General features: G+C 43.8%; 1 protein-coding gene across 1 annotated transcript in view; it reads right to left on the bottom strand.

Moving 5' to 3' along the window:
* The window catches only part of TMTC1 (transmembrane O-mannosyltransferase targeting cadherins 1), a 148563-nt gene that overhangs the window by 14896 nt on the left and 114332 nt on the right, over nucleotides 1-19335 (bottom strand). The window contains exon 12 of the mRNA XM_086610428.1: nucleotides 5919-6062. Coding sequence (XP_086466554.1) covers nucleotides 5919-6062 — 144 coding nt within the window. The remainder of the gene's footprint in view (nucleotides 1-5918; nucleotides 6063-19335) is intronic.

Here is a 19335-nt window from a genome sequence, read left to right as displayed (position 1 = left end):
ACACATTTTTATAAATCAAAACCAGATGACTGCTTTGTAAAGGTATTGATGTTTGGCAAAAAAACGTAGGAAATACCAGCTACAGAAATAAAAGGATTAAGTGATCCACTCAGCAGCAGTAAAAGTTCCCATTAACCACAAGCATGCACTCTGAACATGGGGCAGCCCTCTTAATTACTCTTTTTTGAAAAAAGACCTCTTTTTTAAAAAAAGATCTCTTTGTTTTTCTGTTTCGTTTGATCCAAGAACAATGTTTGTCTCCTGAAAGTAGGGGTAGAGAGGGAAAGATTAGGGCATCTTTTTATGTGACAGACTGAATTACATTAAAAAAAGCAGATCCAGTAGTTTCTCAGAGGGCTCAGGCCTGCAAGATACCAAGTGCTCTGGCCAAGCACTTAAACGCGTACTTAACTTTTATGTATGCAAGCTGAAAATTAATTACTGGCTGAAGTGCTTTCCTGGATCATGGCCAACACTTTTCAGGATCGAGGCCGTCGCTTATATAAATCTCCTGCAATTTGGGAAAGCACAGAGCATTGGAAGAACAGTCCGATACACTAATTTACCATAAACTGGGGATCTGGAGCAGGAAAAGTTAGGTAATGTATACCTTCGCTATGACAGAGAGAGGAACAAATTCAACTGACACGAGGAGTCTATGATCACTTAATCCAATTTTTCCCCAAATTACCTTGCCTTACAATGCCCTCTCCTGACTCCCTCTTCCACTCAAGCTCCCAGCCTTCCCTCCACAATCAGCGTGCTCAAGCAGAGAGCAACGAACAGCTCTTTCCACCAGGACTCTCTCTTCCATGGTTTTGCAAGTGCCTCATAGTTGGAGAAGCTTCAGCTTCAACCACCCCGCAGAAGTCTGGTGATGCATGGGGCTGTGCAGGGGCTGTTAGCACTGGAGTAAATTTAATTTGCAACAGAAAGAGTAATCTAGGAATTAGGGCTCTAGAGGAATTTTTAACTTTCGCGATTTGTTTTACTTTGTGAAGTTAGTTTGACTGCATTAAAGACAGAAACACAGCACTCAACATGGGCTCCACAACTCTTTTGAACATCTCATCTTGGTTTCACGCCGTAATCCAAGGGGAGCTTCCAGTGCCTAACTCTGCCTGTCTGAAAGGAAGCCTCTAAGCCTGTTTGACTCCCTGGTTTGAAACTGATTTAGATAACTTAGATGCACTCCTTTGCCATTCATCTATACTATGTGGGTGACGCCAGAGTAGGGGAGCAGGCAATACACCGCAAGAAGGGCTGCCTTCAGAGGGACCAGGTCTGACGAGAACCTCATAAAGTTCAACAAAAGCAAATGCAAGTCCTGCACCCGGAGTGGGATAACCCCATGCACAAGCACAGGTCGGGGGACGACTGGGGTCCTAGTGGACAACAAGTTGACCATGGGCCAGTAATGTACCCTACATGACAAACACGGCCAATGGTGGGTCCAGAGAAGTGATCCTTCCCCTTTATATGATACCTGTAGGACCACATCTGGAGCAATATCTGTCCAGAATTGGGCTCCCCAGTGCAAGAAAGGCATGGACTTAATGGAGGAAACCTAACAGAGGGCCACTAAAGACAGTCAGGGCTAGAGCACCCATTTCACTGAGGAGAGGCTGAGTGAGCTGTACTGAGCATGCAGCCAGAAAATAGAAAGCTCAGGGGTGACTTCAGTGCTGCCTGCAACTACCTGGTCAGAGGATACAGAGAAGCCAGAGCCAAACTCTTCTCAGAGATGCATGGCGACAGGACGAGAGGCAACTGACACAAATAGGAAACTTGGGAAATTCTGATTAGATAGAAGGAGAAATATTTTTCAGCGTGAGGGTGGTCAAACAATGGAACAAGTTGCACAGACAGATTGTGGCACCTCTGTCCTTGGAGGTGTTCAAGATTCAGGGGGACACAGTCCTGAGCAACCTGATCCAATTGGACTTACTCTGAGCAGTGGGCTTGACCAAATGATCTCCAGAGTTTCATTCGAACCTAAGTTATTTTTTTAATCTACTGTAAATTTGACACTGCCAGAGTTTGTTTGTTTGGGTTTTTTTTATAAACAGGCTACAATGTGTATGTGATACTGACAGATAACTACAGCACTTCATGCAACGCAGAGTATCCTAATGGGAGACCATCCAGAAAGCCAGATGCAGTATCACTGAACGTTACCACTCAGTTTGCTTCTTTGAATGGAAGGGAGGAATGTTTCATTCTGAAAGATCTTAAATCTCAATACACGTAATATCTATCTGATGTTTTTCAGCATCTTCAGACAGTTACACAAGCCTATGTCAGCACATTCACACACGTACATATCCATAAGACTGTATCTGGGAGGGCAGACAGTCCTCCTTCCTCTGAATAGATGCGTTTGTTAAACTTGGACTAAATCACAGCAACAAACGCACAGGACACCTCGTGCGTTACTCTACATTCGGAAAAGAATCAGTTCTTTGAATAAACTCAAGATTTCAGTGGACCTTGTTCCTAGGCATTTCACTTTCCCCTTGAAAATGCAGCCATAACACTCCCAAAGCACGCAAGAGTTACGAGATTTTCTTCGTAAGAAATAGCGTACCGAATATCGGAGTGCTTTAGGTATGGGTAGATACAGTACTGCAAATAAGAAGTTCTCTCCCAGTTGTCCCGCAACAGAAAGCCGAGATAAATATTTACCTTCAAATGTTCATAATATTTTATTTCTTGTCTCTTTACAGAATATCCCACAGGCTATAAATTTGTGAGGTATTCTGAATGATATTTATCTCAGTTTTTCAAGCTGCATCTCAACAAAACTGAATCTATATAGAGCAGTTAAATATTTATATAATGGGAAACATCAAAACAAAAAGAAAGCAGCATCAGGCTGCTCTGTGTCACTGATCACAGACCACAAAAGCAGAGAAAGAGATTTCTCACATTTAGGTAGGCCATCTTTTGGGTCTATTTCAACTCACAAATCTGTTGGCATTCTTTAATTATCTACTCTCCAATATTTATATTAGGCAAGAAAATGATGACATACAACTTTATTTTAGGATATGTAAACAAAACCAGAGGCTTGTTCAGCCATTACCCTGCAATGCTTCCTGAGAACATTCATCTTCTGGCACATAGCTGTCTTCATTACGTGCAAACAGAAAATGGAAACATCCTTTTTCATCAATTACTTCTGCAGAAAAAAAACTTAAAAATTCCACCCTGTGGTCCTCAAAACAGATTTTTACTCAAGCTTAAATCACAAGCACGGGAAGCTTAAATAGAGAGCTTATTTACAGGGAATAATAAGAGGCAGATTCCCACATGGGAATAGCAAACCCATCCTTCCAAAATCCTGGAGTTCCCCTTTCTCAGCACTCCAGAGGAGGTGAAATCTAATATCCGCCATCAGATTTCCAGGCCACAAGCAGGGGTGGGTATAAGGAACTGAGCAAAATTCAACTGGGAATTGCCCATGCCAGACGGCTTCGTTACATGTCTCAGTACAAGCAGTGCAGTTATTGGACATGCCTTAAGTGTTGCAGATCTGACTCTTCCTGATCTGCACCACGCACTGAAGCTTCTGCACAGAGGACAGAAAATGCTTTTATGGTTTGACTGTTTATCCTCTCGCTGCCATATGTTTAAAAATCAAAATGCTCTTCATAATGTCTCGTAGCACAATCAGAAAGTAATATCTGCCTGCAACATTCTGCAGATTTCCGTTTATTACCTAGATTTTACTAGCATTTAGTGTCTGCAGAATACATATATATGAAAAGATAATTTGGAGAGCCAGGTAGAAAACATAAACAAAGACAAAGTTGTAGGAAGGGGAGCTTTAAATTTCTGCCTTGTTCCCATCTGGTCATCTCACAAGTCACCTCATGCTCCAGCACGGCTGATGATCTCTGCTGAGTTGATGGATGATCCAGGAAAGGTCCTGGCAAAGGGGTCTGGGCTAGAGTTTTAGGAGAGACACTCATACAGGATCTGCCTGAGCAGCATCTGCTTTATATATGTGCTAATCCCACCACCATGAACTCTACCTATTTTTTAACAGGTCTTTGAAAGCTGAATATGGGCATTGGGACACCCAGTGCTCATTATAATTAACGCTATTGGTGTGTCTGGATGTACTAGGTTGTTTTGGAAGCCCCCCCAAAAAATCTAGAAAATGAGAGCAAATGGGCGTGGGAAAAGGGCAGGTGGAACCTGAGCGCCTTCTTTTAATGAGTTTCGCACAAGCATCACACACCTTTAACGTACTGCAATAAATGGCACCACAGAAGGATGCAGAGCACGTACAGTCCAACAGAGGACACAATATCTTAACTATCCCATTAGGAAAAACATGACACATTGCACACAAAACAAACAGCATTTCTAAGAGATTTTCCCACATGTCTCCTTTGTGCTTTGCCAGTGCAACAAAACCAGTTTCCATCCATCTGCTGGGTCATAAGAGCCCATCAACAGGCCAGATTTAAGTGTTATTGACACGGGATGTCCTGGCACTGCTTCTGGCTTATGTCCTTTTGTATTAGTGTTTTATATTTAAAAAAAAAAAACAAAACAAACCAACACGGAGAATGGTAGCTAAGGCAAACATGATGGATTAAAAGGACAACATGTATTTTTAAACAGCATTGCCACCTAAGATTAATTTCAATAAACCAAATTTGATGAATAATACAAAGACCTTCCATTTCTCTTGTAACAAGACTGTCTTTACCATTTTCCTTTCTTGTGAGTATTTCCAGTAAAGCACTCATCTACTTTCTATTTAAGAACTATTCAGCTGCCATATTCTAACCCAAAACCATCAGGTTTACTTGTAATATTATTCTGATTACTTCTCCACCACCAAACGGACCAGGCAGAACTTCAGCAATACACTTAATATCTGTCATATAAACTCACATTCAGAGTGACATTTCAGAACCAGAGAGATCAAGTACATTTTGATGAGACAGTGCCACTTTAAAACCAGTCCAACATTAAAGCTCAGTCTGCTCTAATAGATTTATCAGAGGCCTATTACCAGCAAAATAGGGGAGGTTTATATCAGCAAAAATGTACTTTTACCGCTGTAGTTTACGAAGTTCTGTCAGCAAATAACATTCTATCCTCACAAAAACAAAGGGGCTTTGCTGGTGCAAGATAGTAATGCAGGAATGGAGATGTTAATTTTTTTAATTGCACCCCTAGCAGATCTTATCATACTGGCTTCTGTAGATTGAAGTTCAGTCTTTAGATATGGTTAGTCAAATTAATTTGCATGATTACGATTGTCTGCTATTCTCCTTGATAAAGGCTGACACTCTAAATAACAATGAGTGAAATTATGAACTGATTAACTTGGTTTTTTGCTCAGCAGAGTAACCATATAGAGATGTAAGCCAGCTTTCCCCTCAAATCCAGACCCAGTTCCTCTGCAATGGGACGAACCTTCTGCGGCTCTGAGCATCTCAGAGTTAGGTGCTTATGCCTAAACGACGCATTGACCTTCCATACAGCTAATGAGGAGAAGTGGGAGCTTGCAGAGAGGGATTTGTTGGATCTGTGTTATTTATTAGATCTGCATCAGATGCATGTCTTTGAATAAGATGGCTTGCTCCACTGGAAAGGCTTACACCTCTCCACTGAGACAGGAGTCTCAGGCAACTAGTTGGGTTTAGGAATCTCATTTTTTGGTGCCTGATTTGGAACAAGTGAATTCCCTCCAGCTGGAACACAAATGTAAACAGCACCTGAAGTGATGTGGCAGACAGCATAAGGATATCCAAACTAAGCCTCACCTTCGTGCCAGCACTCTTGGCCGGCAACAAGAAAGGCAACTACCTTTACCAGTTGGCAGAAAAAATGCTTTGGTGATGTGTGTAGAGAGAATGTGAATTTCTTTGGTACCAGTTCTGCATTCAACTTACTTGAGCAGGTTGCCGAGATTGAAGAGAGCTCGATTGTGCTGAGGGTTTAACTGAAGAGCCCGTCTGTAGTAGTCCTTTGCCTCCACCACGTCTTTGGTCAATGTCCCCAGGTTGTTGAGAGCACTTGCATGACGAGGGTACAGTCTAGGAAAAATGAAATATCAAGTTAGAGACATTCATTAATTGACAAATAAAGTTCAGGTCACTAATGCTGCCACCACAGCTCTTTGGCACTCAGTAAATCGAAGGATATCAGCTAGGAAACACTGTTTTCCCTTCATTTGCTGTAGGTCCTGATGCAATACTGAAGAACCTTTTCAACCCCAAAGAGATTGCAAATCAGATCTTCTCCTATGGTTCCCGTATGCCTCCAGGGCAAAAGGGAACACTGAACAGCTTTGAAAGCCTATTTTACCCTCTAAGCAAAAGGCAAACCAACTAAAGCAGCTTGAATGTCTTTATTCAAAATGTTTTTCAAACAACCAAGAACTGCTTTGTCAAAAATATGTTTCCAATGGAAATATGTTATGACATGTACAGAAACCAACACAACGCTGTTTAAATTGATCTGTTTCGTTGCTGTTTGGTTTTGGTTTTGTTTTTTAAAAAAAACAGTTTTTCACAGTAAAAGTGATAATAAAGTGCAAAAGGAAACTTGAAATGAACTGTTGAACAATGTTTTCAGGACCAAGTAAAAAATCTGGTAACAGACTGCTTAACAGTATGAATTCTCTAAGCTTTTAGTTGTGGTTTTTTTTACACCACTTGGTTCGGTTATCCTTTTAACTGATCTCTTGATCTTTACATCTACCTATTTCAGTTATAACACTACATACTGGGCCCAGTGCACCTCTGTTAAAATTCTCCATGAATTAAGCAGCACGTCATGGTCCATTCAGCTGCTTAAATTCTCAAAGTCATGCTCCTACATTAATATCGTCATTTGTAGGTCCTTCACCAGAAAACTCCAGAGGTGAAAGTGATCCAGGGTAAGATCTAGCACCCAGGATCCTTTGTGTCACGGATGGGTGAAAACTGAGGATCATTATGATAAAGAAATAAATCTATGACAGTAGCACAGAGGTCCCAGGCAAGCTGGGAGACCAGCTGTGTGGGTATGTCTGATGCTCCGGTATGAAATGGTGCACAGGTGCTTCCCCACTGAACTCCTCCAGATGATCACTTCAATTGTGACAGGGAGAAAGCGGGTTAAGATCATCAAGGCTTCAGTTTGAGAAGATCTAGTTGCAAATCCTGCTACCACTACAGATTTTCTGGTTTGGACCAGGAAAAGTCGTCTCAAATTTCTTTGCTTTACATCCCTGTTCATGGGAAAGCAATATGGATAATGACATTAAAAGTGGTTGGCTACGACAGCCCGGGGTCCAGCATGAGGAGGGGCATTTAAAGGAAGAAGAAGGGATTAAGACTCTATGATACAGTCTGACTATGAAGTTTGCAACTGTTTTTAATCTAAGACTTTCCATGGGTTTGGTTTGTTGTTTTTTTTTTTTTTTTCCTGGAGTTTTTCATTATGTCAGTTCAGCCCTGAGATTTTCTGTGCTTAAGTACCATGAATAATTTAGCACTTCATACACTGCTGCAACATTTGTATCAGTCACATTTTTGCTCCACCATGCGTAAGTGATTCTGGCAGGGTCTTGCTTGGGGGTGAAGTTGGGAATATACAAAGGAACTCCAGGAGCAGTGGACCCACACCGGGGACAAACCCAGGATGCTTCCTACAGCTAAGTAAGAAAAGAGCCCCAAAATCCTTTTTCCGCCCAAATCCAAGCCTTAGTGGGCAATGAATGCAAAGCCACATAGTCAAGGAGAGAGCGTTCAAAGGTGCGGCCACATGCTTTTTAAAACTTCACCTATTATACTGACAAAAGATAAATGTAGCGACCACCACTCATACTAACAAAGGGCTGCAGGCTCTGTCAACATCTATCACGTACAGATAAGCATCCCATCTCTCAGAGGTCACAACTTCTCCTGCTGCAAGCTCTCAGGTGCAGTCTACATACCTCAAGTGTCTGTGCATTGCCCAGTGTCCACTCACCCACACTACCTGCACTCCCCTGCTCAACTGCTTTTTGAAGAGTTCCCTACTTGATCTTGTCACAGAGGAGCAAAGAGTAGGAAATCCAAGGCTAGACTGCAGTTGGCACAGAAACAGCATCACTTTCTGTCACTAAAGCTACCCAGTGAGCCTGCACATTTCAGGATGTGAGAGGGGACAAGCATCAGCAAAGGATGAGATGGTGATGAGGGTATAAGTGTCGAGTCTTGACCTTGATCCTAATATCCACTTAGTCATCGAGGCTAAGCCTTCCCAGCTGAAGCAGCCTGGAAGAAATGCTTTCCACAGCAACAGCAGGGGAGCAATGGAAAGGATCAAGCTTGGCTGCTCTTCAGTACTCAGGACACAGCTCAGTGTGATACCTTGACCAGGATCTTGAGCAAAGAACATCCTATCTACCTTAGGGCAAATGACCAAAGGTTCAGCTTTGTTTCTCATTTCTTCCATGGGATTTTGACATTGTTTTGGACCAAAAAAGGTTTGGGAGTTATATTTTGGAGGCTTTTTTCCAGTTGGCTATGATAAAAGCCATGCACTACTTCTGTCAGTACTCACACATAAAACCAGCTCTAATATCTGACACGAAGTCACTTGAGTTATGAGCAGGCAAAAGTATTTCAGACAACTCTTGGAAAAGTAAGAAACAGATTTACATTTTACAGCCCTAAACCTGATGGTTTTGCTCTCAAACTTTCAGAAATTAATTCTGTTCTTGGCCTCTAGTGCTCCCATGACATTTTAGGCCCAGGAGATTTGCTTGCACCAATTTGGAGAGGAATGAAAACTCAAGATTAAAAAAGAGAACTGATTTCACCTTTAAATTGCACAGTTCTGACCAGCAGCTTCATAAATACACTTCTGAGCTCAGCACTAAAACCTCTTGACAGCAAATCACAGGATGCAAGCAGGTCTCCCATGTATCCCGGGCTCTATTTCTTGTGTTTTACATTTATTCATTACATCTCATTGCCCTTTCCAAGAAATGTAAGTGAAAAAACAGAACATCAGCTAACACAAATTGTCAGCTTAAACTCGCTTAGCATCTGGCCTGAAGAAGGTGCGACATTTGCAATTTTACATATCTGAACAAACATTAAGAGAAAAATCTGAGCACAGTGAGATAAGGCAGTGTTGTTGGGCTTTGCCATTAGGGTTCAGACCTTCATGCTTTTATTTGGAGTATTACTTCATTATGGTGGTAGAGCCAGATGCCACTCAACTGAGTTTGGCCCAGAGTATAACCAAGCCCTAAGAGAGCATCCCCTCTAATAAAGTAACCAGAGACAGAGTCTGAGCCCACGAGCATCCACGCTGTTATACTGTTAACATGATCCCTAACTGTTTTACACCACTCTCAAATAGTTCCCAGGAGTGGTCCAGGCCTGAGCCCAGACCAGGATCTGGTTCCAAAAGCCATCCTGGACTTAGCCCCTGTCTCTTGGAGGATACAAGCACTTACTGAATGCTTGCAGGTCCATTTATGCCAGTTGGCCTCAGGGCTAGAGAATGGGGCCCAGGCCCTTTTTTATTTATTAATATGCATGATGACTAAAGGACTAATGGCCTTACGCAAACTTCCCTCTGTTCATGCACACCCACTGCTGTTAAAAACAGAGTAGAACAAAGTCTCACGGCTGGATTTACAGACCGTCATAAAACTTGACCACAGGTGACTAATTAAAGCAACGTTTACTCAAGAACTCTCAAAATGTTTCTGCAAAACTTGCAGATATACCATTTGCAAATTGGTTTGCTCTTTGCTGTATGTGATCTATTATTTTAACGAATGGTGGCACAAGCACTTTTTTCCCCCCATTTTTATGTTATCAGGAGGTTTGTGCTGTTTTTCAAGACTTTTGGAATTGGTCCCAATGATTCCTGATGTTTACCTTGCTTATTTTGACCATAAGCTCTCTGATGCAAAGACCGTCTCTTCCCCACATGGATTTATTTCTTGGAAGGGTCAGAAACCCATTACCACGACAAGGAGGTCTCCAGATAACTTGAAGTCTCTTCCTGCCACAATAATGACAATACTCAGAGCCCAGACCTTGTTTTATAAATAGCCAGGACACTCTGAGACGCAAGGAATCAGTTGCTGGAACACATATACCTTATTTTGCAACTTCTCTTAAGAAACAAAGCTTTCTATCTGGACACACATGGAGCTGCTTTTCCTTGCCACCACCATTGATAATGGTAACAGTCTGCAGGCAATATCCTTCTGCTATGCATCTGATTAGGTAGAAATTCCTCTAGGCTTCACCTAATCAAATGCAAGTGCTGCATTATTTATGAAAGAAAGCTGAATTTCATTAAACTTGTTCTACAAGAAGTAGTTCATGTAAAAAAATCAGTTTCTGCTTTCTTTTAGAAATCAGAATAATTTTCTCTAAAAATGTACATTCACAGGTAATTATAATAGAAGTCTTGAAATGGCAAAATTACTTAAAAAAAAAAGAAACCAACCCATAAAAGTATATTTTAAATCAGACTGGGATTTAATTTCTAAAGAGAAGACAAGTGGGATGTTTCCTTGTTGCAGAATGAATAATTCAAATGATTCCTCCAGTGCTGTATCTGCAATTGTCAGAATAAATTTAAGCAGCTTTCTCTTTAACTATTACAGGTATACACTGCACAAGAACTCCTGTTAGTAATTATCCCCACTTCTTTTAGGCTAGTAAAATTCCCTCTAATAGCACTGAACAAAAGCCTTATTGATTTTGTTCAGTGGTATTAGAGATTTCCAGTTTCACAAGAAGATACCAGCCATAAAACATATACAGTCATCAAAACACTGATGACCATTTATTTTGCTTTTTAGTTTAATTCTGCTATTACCTGAAACATTAGTTTTAAAAAAGAAAAAAAAAATCAGGGGTTTTGTTCGGCAACATCTCTGAACTACAAGATAATTCCAGAAAAAAAGAGAAAGGGAGGGAATTTGTTGTCATGGCTGCAACCTATAATCCACCAAGAATTTTAATTCTTTTAATTGAGATTGAGAGAGACCACTTAAACAACTGGCAAGCTCTGCTCACAGTTCTGCCTTTAAACAGCCCTTGGGCTGGTGCCAGAGGTATCCAGGGCGCAAAAGGCATCGGCGTGAAGACTCCCCACTCGCTCTTTAAGAGTGTTATGTGGTTTTTGCACAACCATCGCTGCACAGGGGCAGAGAGCAACAGGAGACGGGGCCAGGCTAATGCACAGTTAGGCTGGGAAACTACTAGGAACAACACGGAAAAGGCTGCAACGCTGGCTTTCAGGGCTCTGGGCAACCCTCCGCATGATACAAGGGGTTATTGAAAGCTGTCCAGACCCACCTCTCTGAGATGGGACAACAGCGAGATGTCACGCACCGAGGTGACTCTCACTGATGCGCCAGCCCAGTGCCTAATCCCTCACCGCCCTCCAAGCACTGATGATAAACCTGTCGAAAGCACGCTTCCAGTGACTTAAAACATGAGACCTTAAAGCCATTACAAAAGGCGTAAGAAACACTGGCCATCATTAACCTAACGGCCATGCCATGGCAGCGGCAGCAGAAAGAAAACACCTGCCAGCATCATCTTGCACAATATTCGAAGGAGCTCCAAGCGTATTCGTTTCTGCTAGAGAGAAAAATCAGCAACTGATTCGGCTGGGGAGATCTAGTGTGCCTGGGTTTTGTTAATGCATCTTTTGATTAAAGAATGCGATTAATCTTAGCACTCGCAGGGAGCGGTCCACCTTTGAAGCAGCTGTGATTAATTACCACTGCTGCACCACAGTGAGAAAACGGGTTGTGTTACCTCTCTCTTGGTAAGAGGAGAAGAGGGGATGAAGAGCCCTGGGACAGACCTCCTCCCACCAGTCCTCCACACCACAGGATACCTCCCTGCTACCCGCTCTCAGCTCTCCTGGTGCCTGTGCAACCCTACCGCAACGCTCAGCATCAACAGGCTCACGTCAACTAGATTAAGCGTGAAGAGTCAGGTCTTAATTACCCAAGCCCTACTACTTGCTGGCAGCACAGCAATTTGTTTTTAAGGCATGTTTTGCCCCATTACAACACATACCATAACACTTTATTGGCATAATTTTGCCAACAAAATTAAGAAAGTTACGTGAATAATGCTTCATCCGTGCCAAATTTTTATACTGTGCATTTTATATTTACTCCGGTATATTATGTCAAGCCAATTTTCCAATTTTAATATTACATCACATTCATTTCCATGTATTTACCTAAGTTCTCAATAAAGCTCTTTGTCAGGCTGAATTAAAACTTGACTTGATACAATCCCGAGACCAGTCACCCCATGGGGAACAACTCTGAGCTGGCAACAACTCAGATCATGGCCTCATGATAGCGTGCCACCTTGTTCCGAGAGCTGCTCTCCATGACGTGGAGAGGTCTAAGTCACAGAGCCAGCTCCTATGTCTTTCTCAAAAAGACCTTCAATTTGTAGCATTTGAATTCCTTTTATAAAGGGAGAGATAATCCTGCAATATTAAGCAGCAGCTGGTCTTCTTTTGAAGAGTTTTATCAGTTACATCAATATTTCCTTAAAGGTAACACCCTTCAGCTTGGCAGATGGTTTGTGGCAGGCTGAGACCTTTTGTATTTTTTTAAAAAAAAAACCTGGAAATCCTGTTGAAAGTGAAGCAAGTGAGAGATCCAACGCTTTTAGGTTCCTTTGACAGCCTCGGGCATAATCTTCAGTGAAAGCATGACAAAGCAGCCAGAGTCCCGGCTGTACGCAGCACGGCCCAGCGCTGGGTGTTACATCATGCCCAGCTCCACAGACTCAGCTATGAGGTGGTCCGGCTCAGCACTTGATGCAACGCTAGGAATGAGGCAGGGAGAGATCCCACCCCAGCATGGTGCCAGGGGCTCTCAGAGCACCTCTGAGTGGTTCTGCGAGTCCCATTAGGGTCCTCACTAGTATTACATGGACCAGCTCAGGTCCTGATGGAGGTCCTGCTCAAGAAGTCAGAGGAGGGGGTGCTTGATCATCAGTGCCTACGAGTATTTCACACACCCACATAGGGTGTCTACCCTTGCTTCTACTGAAGGGTGAGGGGGGTCCCTTGGGTATCCCAACCCACCTCAAATGTCTTCTACCTTCTAGTGGGCAGACATTGCCCATATTTTGGCACTGAACATCTACACTGAGAGGCAGTGCGCATCTCTGCTGGTTTCCCACATGGCCTAGGACAGGTCTGTCTCTCAGGGTCTCCGTGCCCTGTCACTAAAGTGACAACAATAAAACTTCCCTTCCCTGTGCGGTGGCCTTTTCCCTTTTATATTCAGTATAAACAGTAAGTGCTGAATCACAGCCAGGGATCAGTGGAAGGAAGAAAGGTCCTGGCTATATGGCTTCTTCCACCCGCCCGGCAGCCCAGCCAGCCGGAGCAGCGGCCAGCAGGCACCGTGCCACTGGTGAACCCTTTCACCAGGGTGAACCTCCACGATTGATGGGCAGAGCACAGGGGACAGCAGCCATGCTGGACCCTAATATCGAGGGAAATCTCTCCAGGACAGAAATGTGAGAAAAAGAGAAGCTGAACAGATTTAATCTGTAAATTGACAAAAGCCCCATGAATTCTTTGAGCCCAACATCCATTAAAAAAACCAAACCATATCCAGAAGCATGCCATTTAAAAAACAAACCTGTAGCACTTTAAATGATATTACAATTTATGAATTTTCACAAAATTTTCAAAGTTGGCCAGAAGTAGAAGCTTAAGATTTACAGTTGAGGAGAAAAAAAGGATTTTAATTGAAACTGTCACAACTAAATACAAACAAGTAAAACCCTTCCCACTAAACTCACATGTTCCCTGCGACGCCGAGGCAACACGAGGTTATCAAACTGGGATGCCTGCTTATACTCTCACATAAAGAATTTATGCAGGATCCATGTAAGTCCTGAAAATCTCAGAAGCCACTCAAGCCAAACAAAGGACAAATAATTCACGGCACGCCTGACTTACAGACGGCACGAACAGTGCAGGCGTCTCCACAGAGCCCATGAAAACTCAGACACCACAGCAAACAGGAGATCATCAAGTGAGTTCTTTAATCAAATCATTACACGAGAAGATGAAATAACAACATGCATCTCGCCTAAGCAGATGGCTGAAATCACGCCTGTCATCTCCCAGGGTTCACAGGTGCCAGAGGAAGCCCCGTATTGCCACTCATGACCATAGCTCTCTCCGAGATGTCTGGGGGTTGCCTCATTCTTCAGTCTAAATCAGAGCAGCCCCCCTCCAGCACCACTCAAATCGCTCGAAGGGCACATTCAAATGTCTGGGGGTATGCAGAGCACCACAACCTTTCCTGTCAAGCCTTCACAGAAAGTCTCAAGGCTATCCTTGATAGAGGTGCACTGGGAACCCATTTTTCTGCTGCCCCTTGGTAAGGGCTTGCGAATGCAAGACTCTCATGAGCACAACAATAATCAGTGCTAGCTAGCCATTCTTTGAGAAAAAATGGTCACACAAAGCTTTCATAAAGACAAGGATGGCAGGTTAGGGGAAAAGAAACAGCTGTGGGAGTAATTAACCCTTGGATTTGAGGTTCTCATCAGCCAAAAGTGAAAAGTAGACTTGAAAATCTGCAAAATACAACCATAAGTTTCTTTCTGCATAGCCCATGTAAAAAATGAAATAGACCTCTTGTCCCAGTAAGACAACAGCTTTGCAGCTTCATCAGGGAAGCATTTTCCATTCCCCAGATTTTTAGCCTCAGTCCCTGACATGTAAGTAGTCAGAGCAATGACCCAGCAGCTGAGGAAAGCTATGGAGCAGTCATTCTCATAGCTATGGCTCTTCTCCAAGGCATTTGAAAAGCCAGCAAGTCTCTGAAGGACAGTGTAGAAGGACCCGCACCCACGACAGAAGCCACAGTCTAGGAAAGGACTCTGCCTGTAAATACCAGTGTCCAGGGATGAGTTATACATACATCTGCGTATCCCTGCAGGGACACCCAGCTTCCATCGCTGCCAATGCAGTGACATTGCACACGTACTGCCTCTGCATCAGGGCTCATGGTTGCACTTCGGCCAGTTTGGTTCTGAGTAAATAACAGCCTGTGCCTTGATTGATTGGTGTTTGGTCAATAAAAAGCAGAAAAGCCGAGCGGAGGTGGACGACACCCCAAAACAGGCAGGGATTAGTGCTTTATAGAAAACAGGTTCAAAAATAAATTACGCTGGCTGAAGTAATTTGGCCATCATCCCATGCACTGCGTTGTAAAGGCCATTAAGTCTCTGATTCAAATTATCAGGCAGCCTTTTCAGCCATCAATTACTATTAAATCGCTCAACAATTGTGTCTAGCTTCAGGAGAGCCACCGCATACGTACAGGAGAGCACCAATTACCCCAAAAGCCTATTGCCAAAGGGTGATTCAGAAGAACACCGCGCAAGGATGTTTCCGACAGCTCGGACGCGATCTGTGGCAAGTCTGCAACATCCACTAACACAGGGTATTATGCGAAGTCTCTAAGAAGATGTTTCATCAAACGCCTAACCGGAGGGATTGCTCCAAGGGCCCGACCTGAGTAACGTCGGTGTCAGAAGGGCGCTCACGGCTTCGGGAGCAAACGCAGCCCTGGCAGTCGCAGCAAAGCAGCGCTGCACGCTTTTGACTCACTGTAAAAACAGGCTAACAAATGGTGCTGGTATTTTAATTCTTTCCAGAAATAAATCACAGATGGTATCCACGGCCACCTGCAGTCCACGCTGAGAGGCATTTTCAAGGCACACACGCCCAGACGCACACACACATAAAGGGCTGTATGAACACAAGTTTTTTACTGCATGGAGAGTGCAATTTAACTGAATTTAAACAACTCTAGATAACGTTGATTTAAGATACATAAAAACTCGGTGGGGAGGTGTGTGGGAAAGCTTAGCGAGAAACCTGAGTCTCCCTTACAGCATTAGGGCTTTATTTCTAAAGTGGAGTGAAGAGAAAGAGCAGCCTCGCTTGCTTCTTTTCTACCCATTCCAGTGATGTTATGCACCAATTTTATTCCCTCAGTGAGGGATACGGATGTAGTACTCGCACTCCTCCCTCCTCCCATATCTAGCCTATATTCGAGTACCAAGTACACATAAGCACAATCTCATGACACTTCTTGATGCCACAAACCAGTATTCCCAGTTTCCATGCTGTCAGCAATGCCCTAAGCTGTATTATTTGCAAGCTCTGCAAGAGCCAGACCACACATGTCGCAGCACCAAGTGTTTTCATACAGGTTCATCTGCCTCCTGGCCCGTTCTCTCCCCTCTCTCAAGGCTGAGAATCAGAGCAGCTCCCTGAGCTGCAAAGCAAGCCAGCCTGAGGGTTCCTGCTCACTGCCTGCAGGCTCCCTTCTCTGGAAGATGCCTCAAGGGAGAATGGAAGTTCCTGCATGGATCTGCCAATAGCAGGCTGGTCCCCTGCCTGCTCTGTTCAGCCAGCCGCATTTGGCAGGAAAAGTCCATAGGCAGCTTGTGGCAGTGAACCTGTTGATGGATACATACACAGACACACTGCAAACACGTGTGTGCTCTCGTGTACACACACTGGTTCATTTATGTCCATAAACTCACAGTATTACGTATAAGGTGGATATCTCCCACAGGACATCCTACTATCAGATATTCCACTGATGGTAAGAGTCAGTTCATACATTTGCCCATGCCTCCCTTGGGAAAGAGCAGCACGCTAGAGAGCAGCTCTGGGTTGTCCCAGGGCACCCAATGCTAGCAGGGCAAGCCTGAGTCTCTCTCTCTCCCCTGATCTGACCTTCCTGCTAGTATTTTTTTCTTTCCAGCACTTTTCCTTTTTGAGTCCTCCAGTCCCAGATCATTCCTGTGACCTTCATCCAGCAAAAATCAGTTATGAAGAAATAATTCAGTTCTGATTTGACCAGTTTGTATCATTTAATGGTCACAGTGTCTGCCTTTACACAAAGATAATTCTCCCCTACTATTAACTTAAACATAATACTCTACTTACATTTTTTAATTAAGGCCAGATCTACATGTTTTTATGTCCAAAAGCGCAAACGTGAATTTTTAGATGTTGACTTTTTGCTGGACACAGAAATGAAGCTTGAAGAGCACAGAATTATTATTAGCACATTTATTCATCCAACTTCAGCAAGAAACCCAGCAACCTCCTTCAGCCCCACCTGCTGTTGCTCACATCGATCTGCCATCCATGGGAAGCACAGCCCTGGCAACGAACACGGAGATAGAGAGGGTAAGACAGAGCTGCTTTGGGAATTCAAATTTTGAATGAGTGCAACTGTGGCAGGGAAGGTGAAATCTTCTTCCCCCCCCCCCCCCCCCCCCCCCCCCCCCCCCCCTCTATTTTTAAAAGGGTTATTAAAGACATAACGAATGTTCATCAAATGAGTTTTAAGGCTCTGCTGGTTTTCTTTCTCTGCGTTTCAGCTCATGCCTGTTCCTGAGGAGCGACAAAACAGTCTCAACAGCAACATCAAGCAAACAAGGCTGGGGAGAGGCAGGACAAAAGCTCGGTAACTATCAACAACAGTAATAATGTCTTCATCAGCACATCAGAGTTGTTCTTCACATTTGCACAAGGTTGCACGACCTCATATTCTCACTCACAAACACAAGAGCAGCAAGACAAGTTTTATTTCAGATACAGCCAGCACTGTTTGATCCCCAGCAGCAGGGGGTCTCCAAAATTCCTAGCAACAGCCATAAATCTGCAGCAGAAGCAGCAGCAGCAGGAATGTTGAGGCCAGCTTTCACAGTAGCCATGGTCAACTCTCATCTCCAATGGAGTATTTCTGGCCTTTACTTTTTGCAGGGAAAAGAAAACAAGTATCTCCTGGGGTCACTACCATATGTCAGGCAAACCAGCGAAGCAGTCTAACCCAGCAGTGTGTTTTTCTTGTTTTACTGAAGGTAAGCTGAAAAGTTTATAACCCACTGCTTTAATTGCAGAACGCCAGCTGTTGATCAGGTCTGCTTTACGGGTAACTCATCTCACATCTCCAAAGGGCTCTCCTTCCATTCCTCTTTCAGGAACGCAACATACAGGAGGAGCTTTTCCTATGTATACAGAACTTTTTTTTCTTTTCATTCTCCCCTTCTCCAACGCAAATGTTCTCCATTTTTTCCACTTCTTTTCAGTTTTCATTTCCCCACTCTTAGACAGTATGATTAGATTGCACTAATTACCTAAGCCTAAGTCAGGGTGTTGAGTCACTGACCCCTGGGCTGGGGTAAGGAATGAGTTTTTTGACCAGCCACCTGCAATGGCATCAACAGGTGGCTGTTGGGATCAGCTGCAAACTCAGCAGTTTGCCTTGGAAACCTGCCTTGCCGTTTTGCTGTCAGAGAAAACACGTTCTTCTCCTCCATCACTCATCTGCCCTGAAGTTAACAGAGATACACCAACACGTGCCAGCAGAGGATCCCGCCTGCCTCTGGAAGCAAGAATGGGAGCAAGTGATTAAAGCACCAGGGACTGACTTTCCCAGGATGCAGACTCAATTGCTGTTATTTCACTACGTAGCCCATGTGAGCTCCAACATCTTTTCCCACAGCTATAGCTACGACATCACCTGCCTACTTCACAGGAGCAATGGGTTGCTTCACTAAACAGCTACATGGCAACCGACGCTTCTGGTAGAGCAGCAGTGTGTGGAAACGCATCGTTACGTTGGTGGAATGGTAATTGCGAGCGGTTCAAGCAGTCGAGTGTGGACTGACAGGATCGCTTTTGTTTAGCAAACAGTTAAACTCTTTCACTGGAGATCAAGCAGACCTACGCTGTAATTTGGCACAAGCTTTAGAAGCGAGCTGGAATGATGGACGAACCATCACCCATGTGCCTCAGACAGAGCCAGTGCAGGGCGATGCCGCTCTCGCTTTCCTGCCTCCCAGGAGCTGCTGGGTGGTGGTGGCAGTCCATGTCCTTACCGAGTCCATTTCCTTATTAATTCCCTTATCAATCTGCTCACTGTGCACTAGGCAGATATGATATTTTGATCTCCAGTACTTCTGACAGCACTGCCACTGGACTGCAAAGCCCCTTGAGTAGCTGGTGTCTTCTGTAATCCGAGGGGTGTGGATCTACCCGGACTCCCCTGGAGAGCAGATATTCAGTGAGGGGTACCTGGAGGAAAGTCAGGGAAGCTTGTTGTGTTAGCACCTGAGCTGCTCGTCTGCCTACTCCCTGATGAGGAAATTCACAGAGTGAGTGGTGCTTCAGCTTCCCAACTGTTCTTCCATTTTTCATGTCAGGCCAGTGGCCAAAAATACCCTGAACCATCAAAATCTGGTCAGGATATTACAGGTACTACTTCCT

The sequence above is a fragment of the Tauraco erythrolophus genome, chromosome 4 (genome assembly GCF_009769465.1).
Source record: "Tauraco erythrolophus isolate bTauEry1 chromosome 4, bTauEry1.pri, whole genome shotgun sequence".
NCBI lineage: Eukaryota > Metazoa > Chordata > Aves > Musophagiformes > Musophagidae > Tauraco > Tauraco erythrolophus.
The sequence above is the reverse complement of the archived record's forward strand: the minus strand, read 5'-3'. Positions and strand labels throughout refer to the sequence as shown.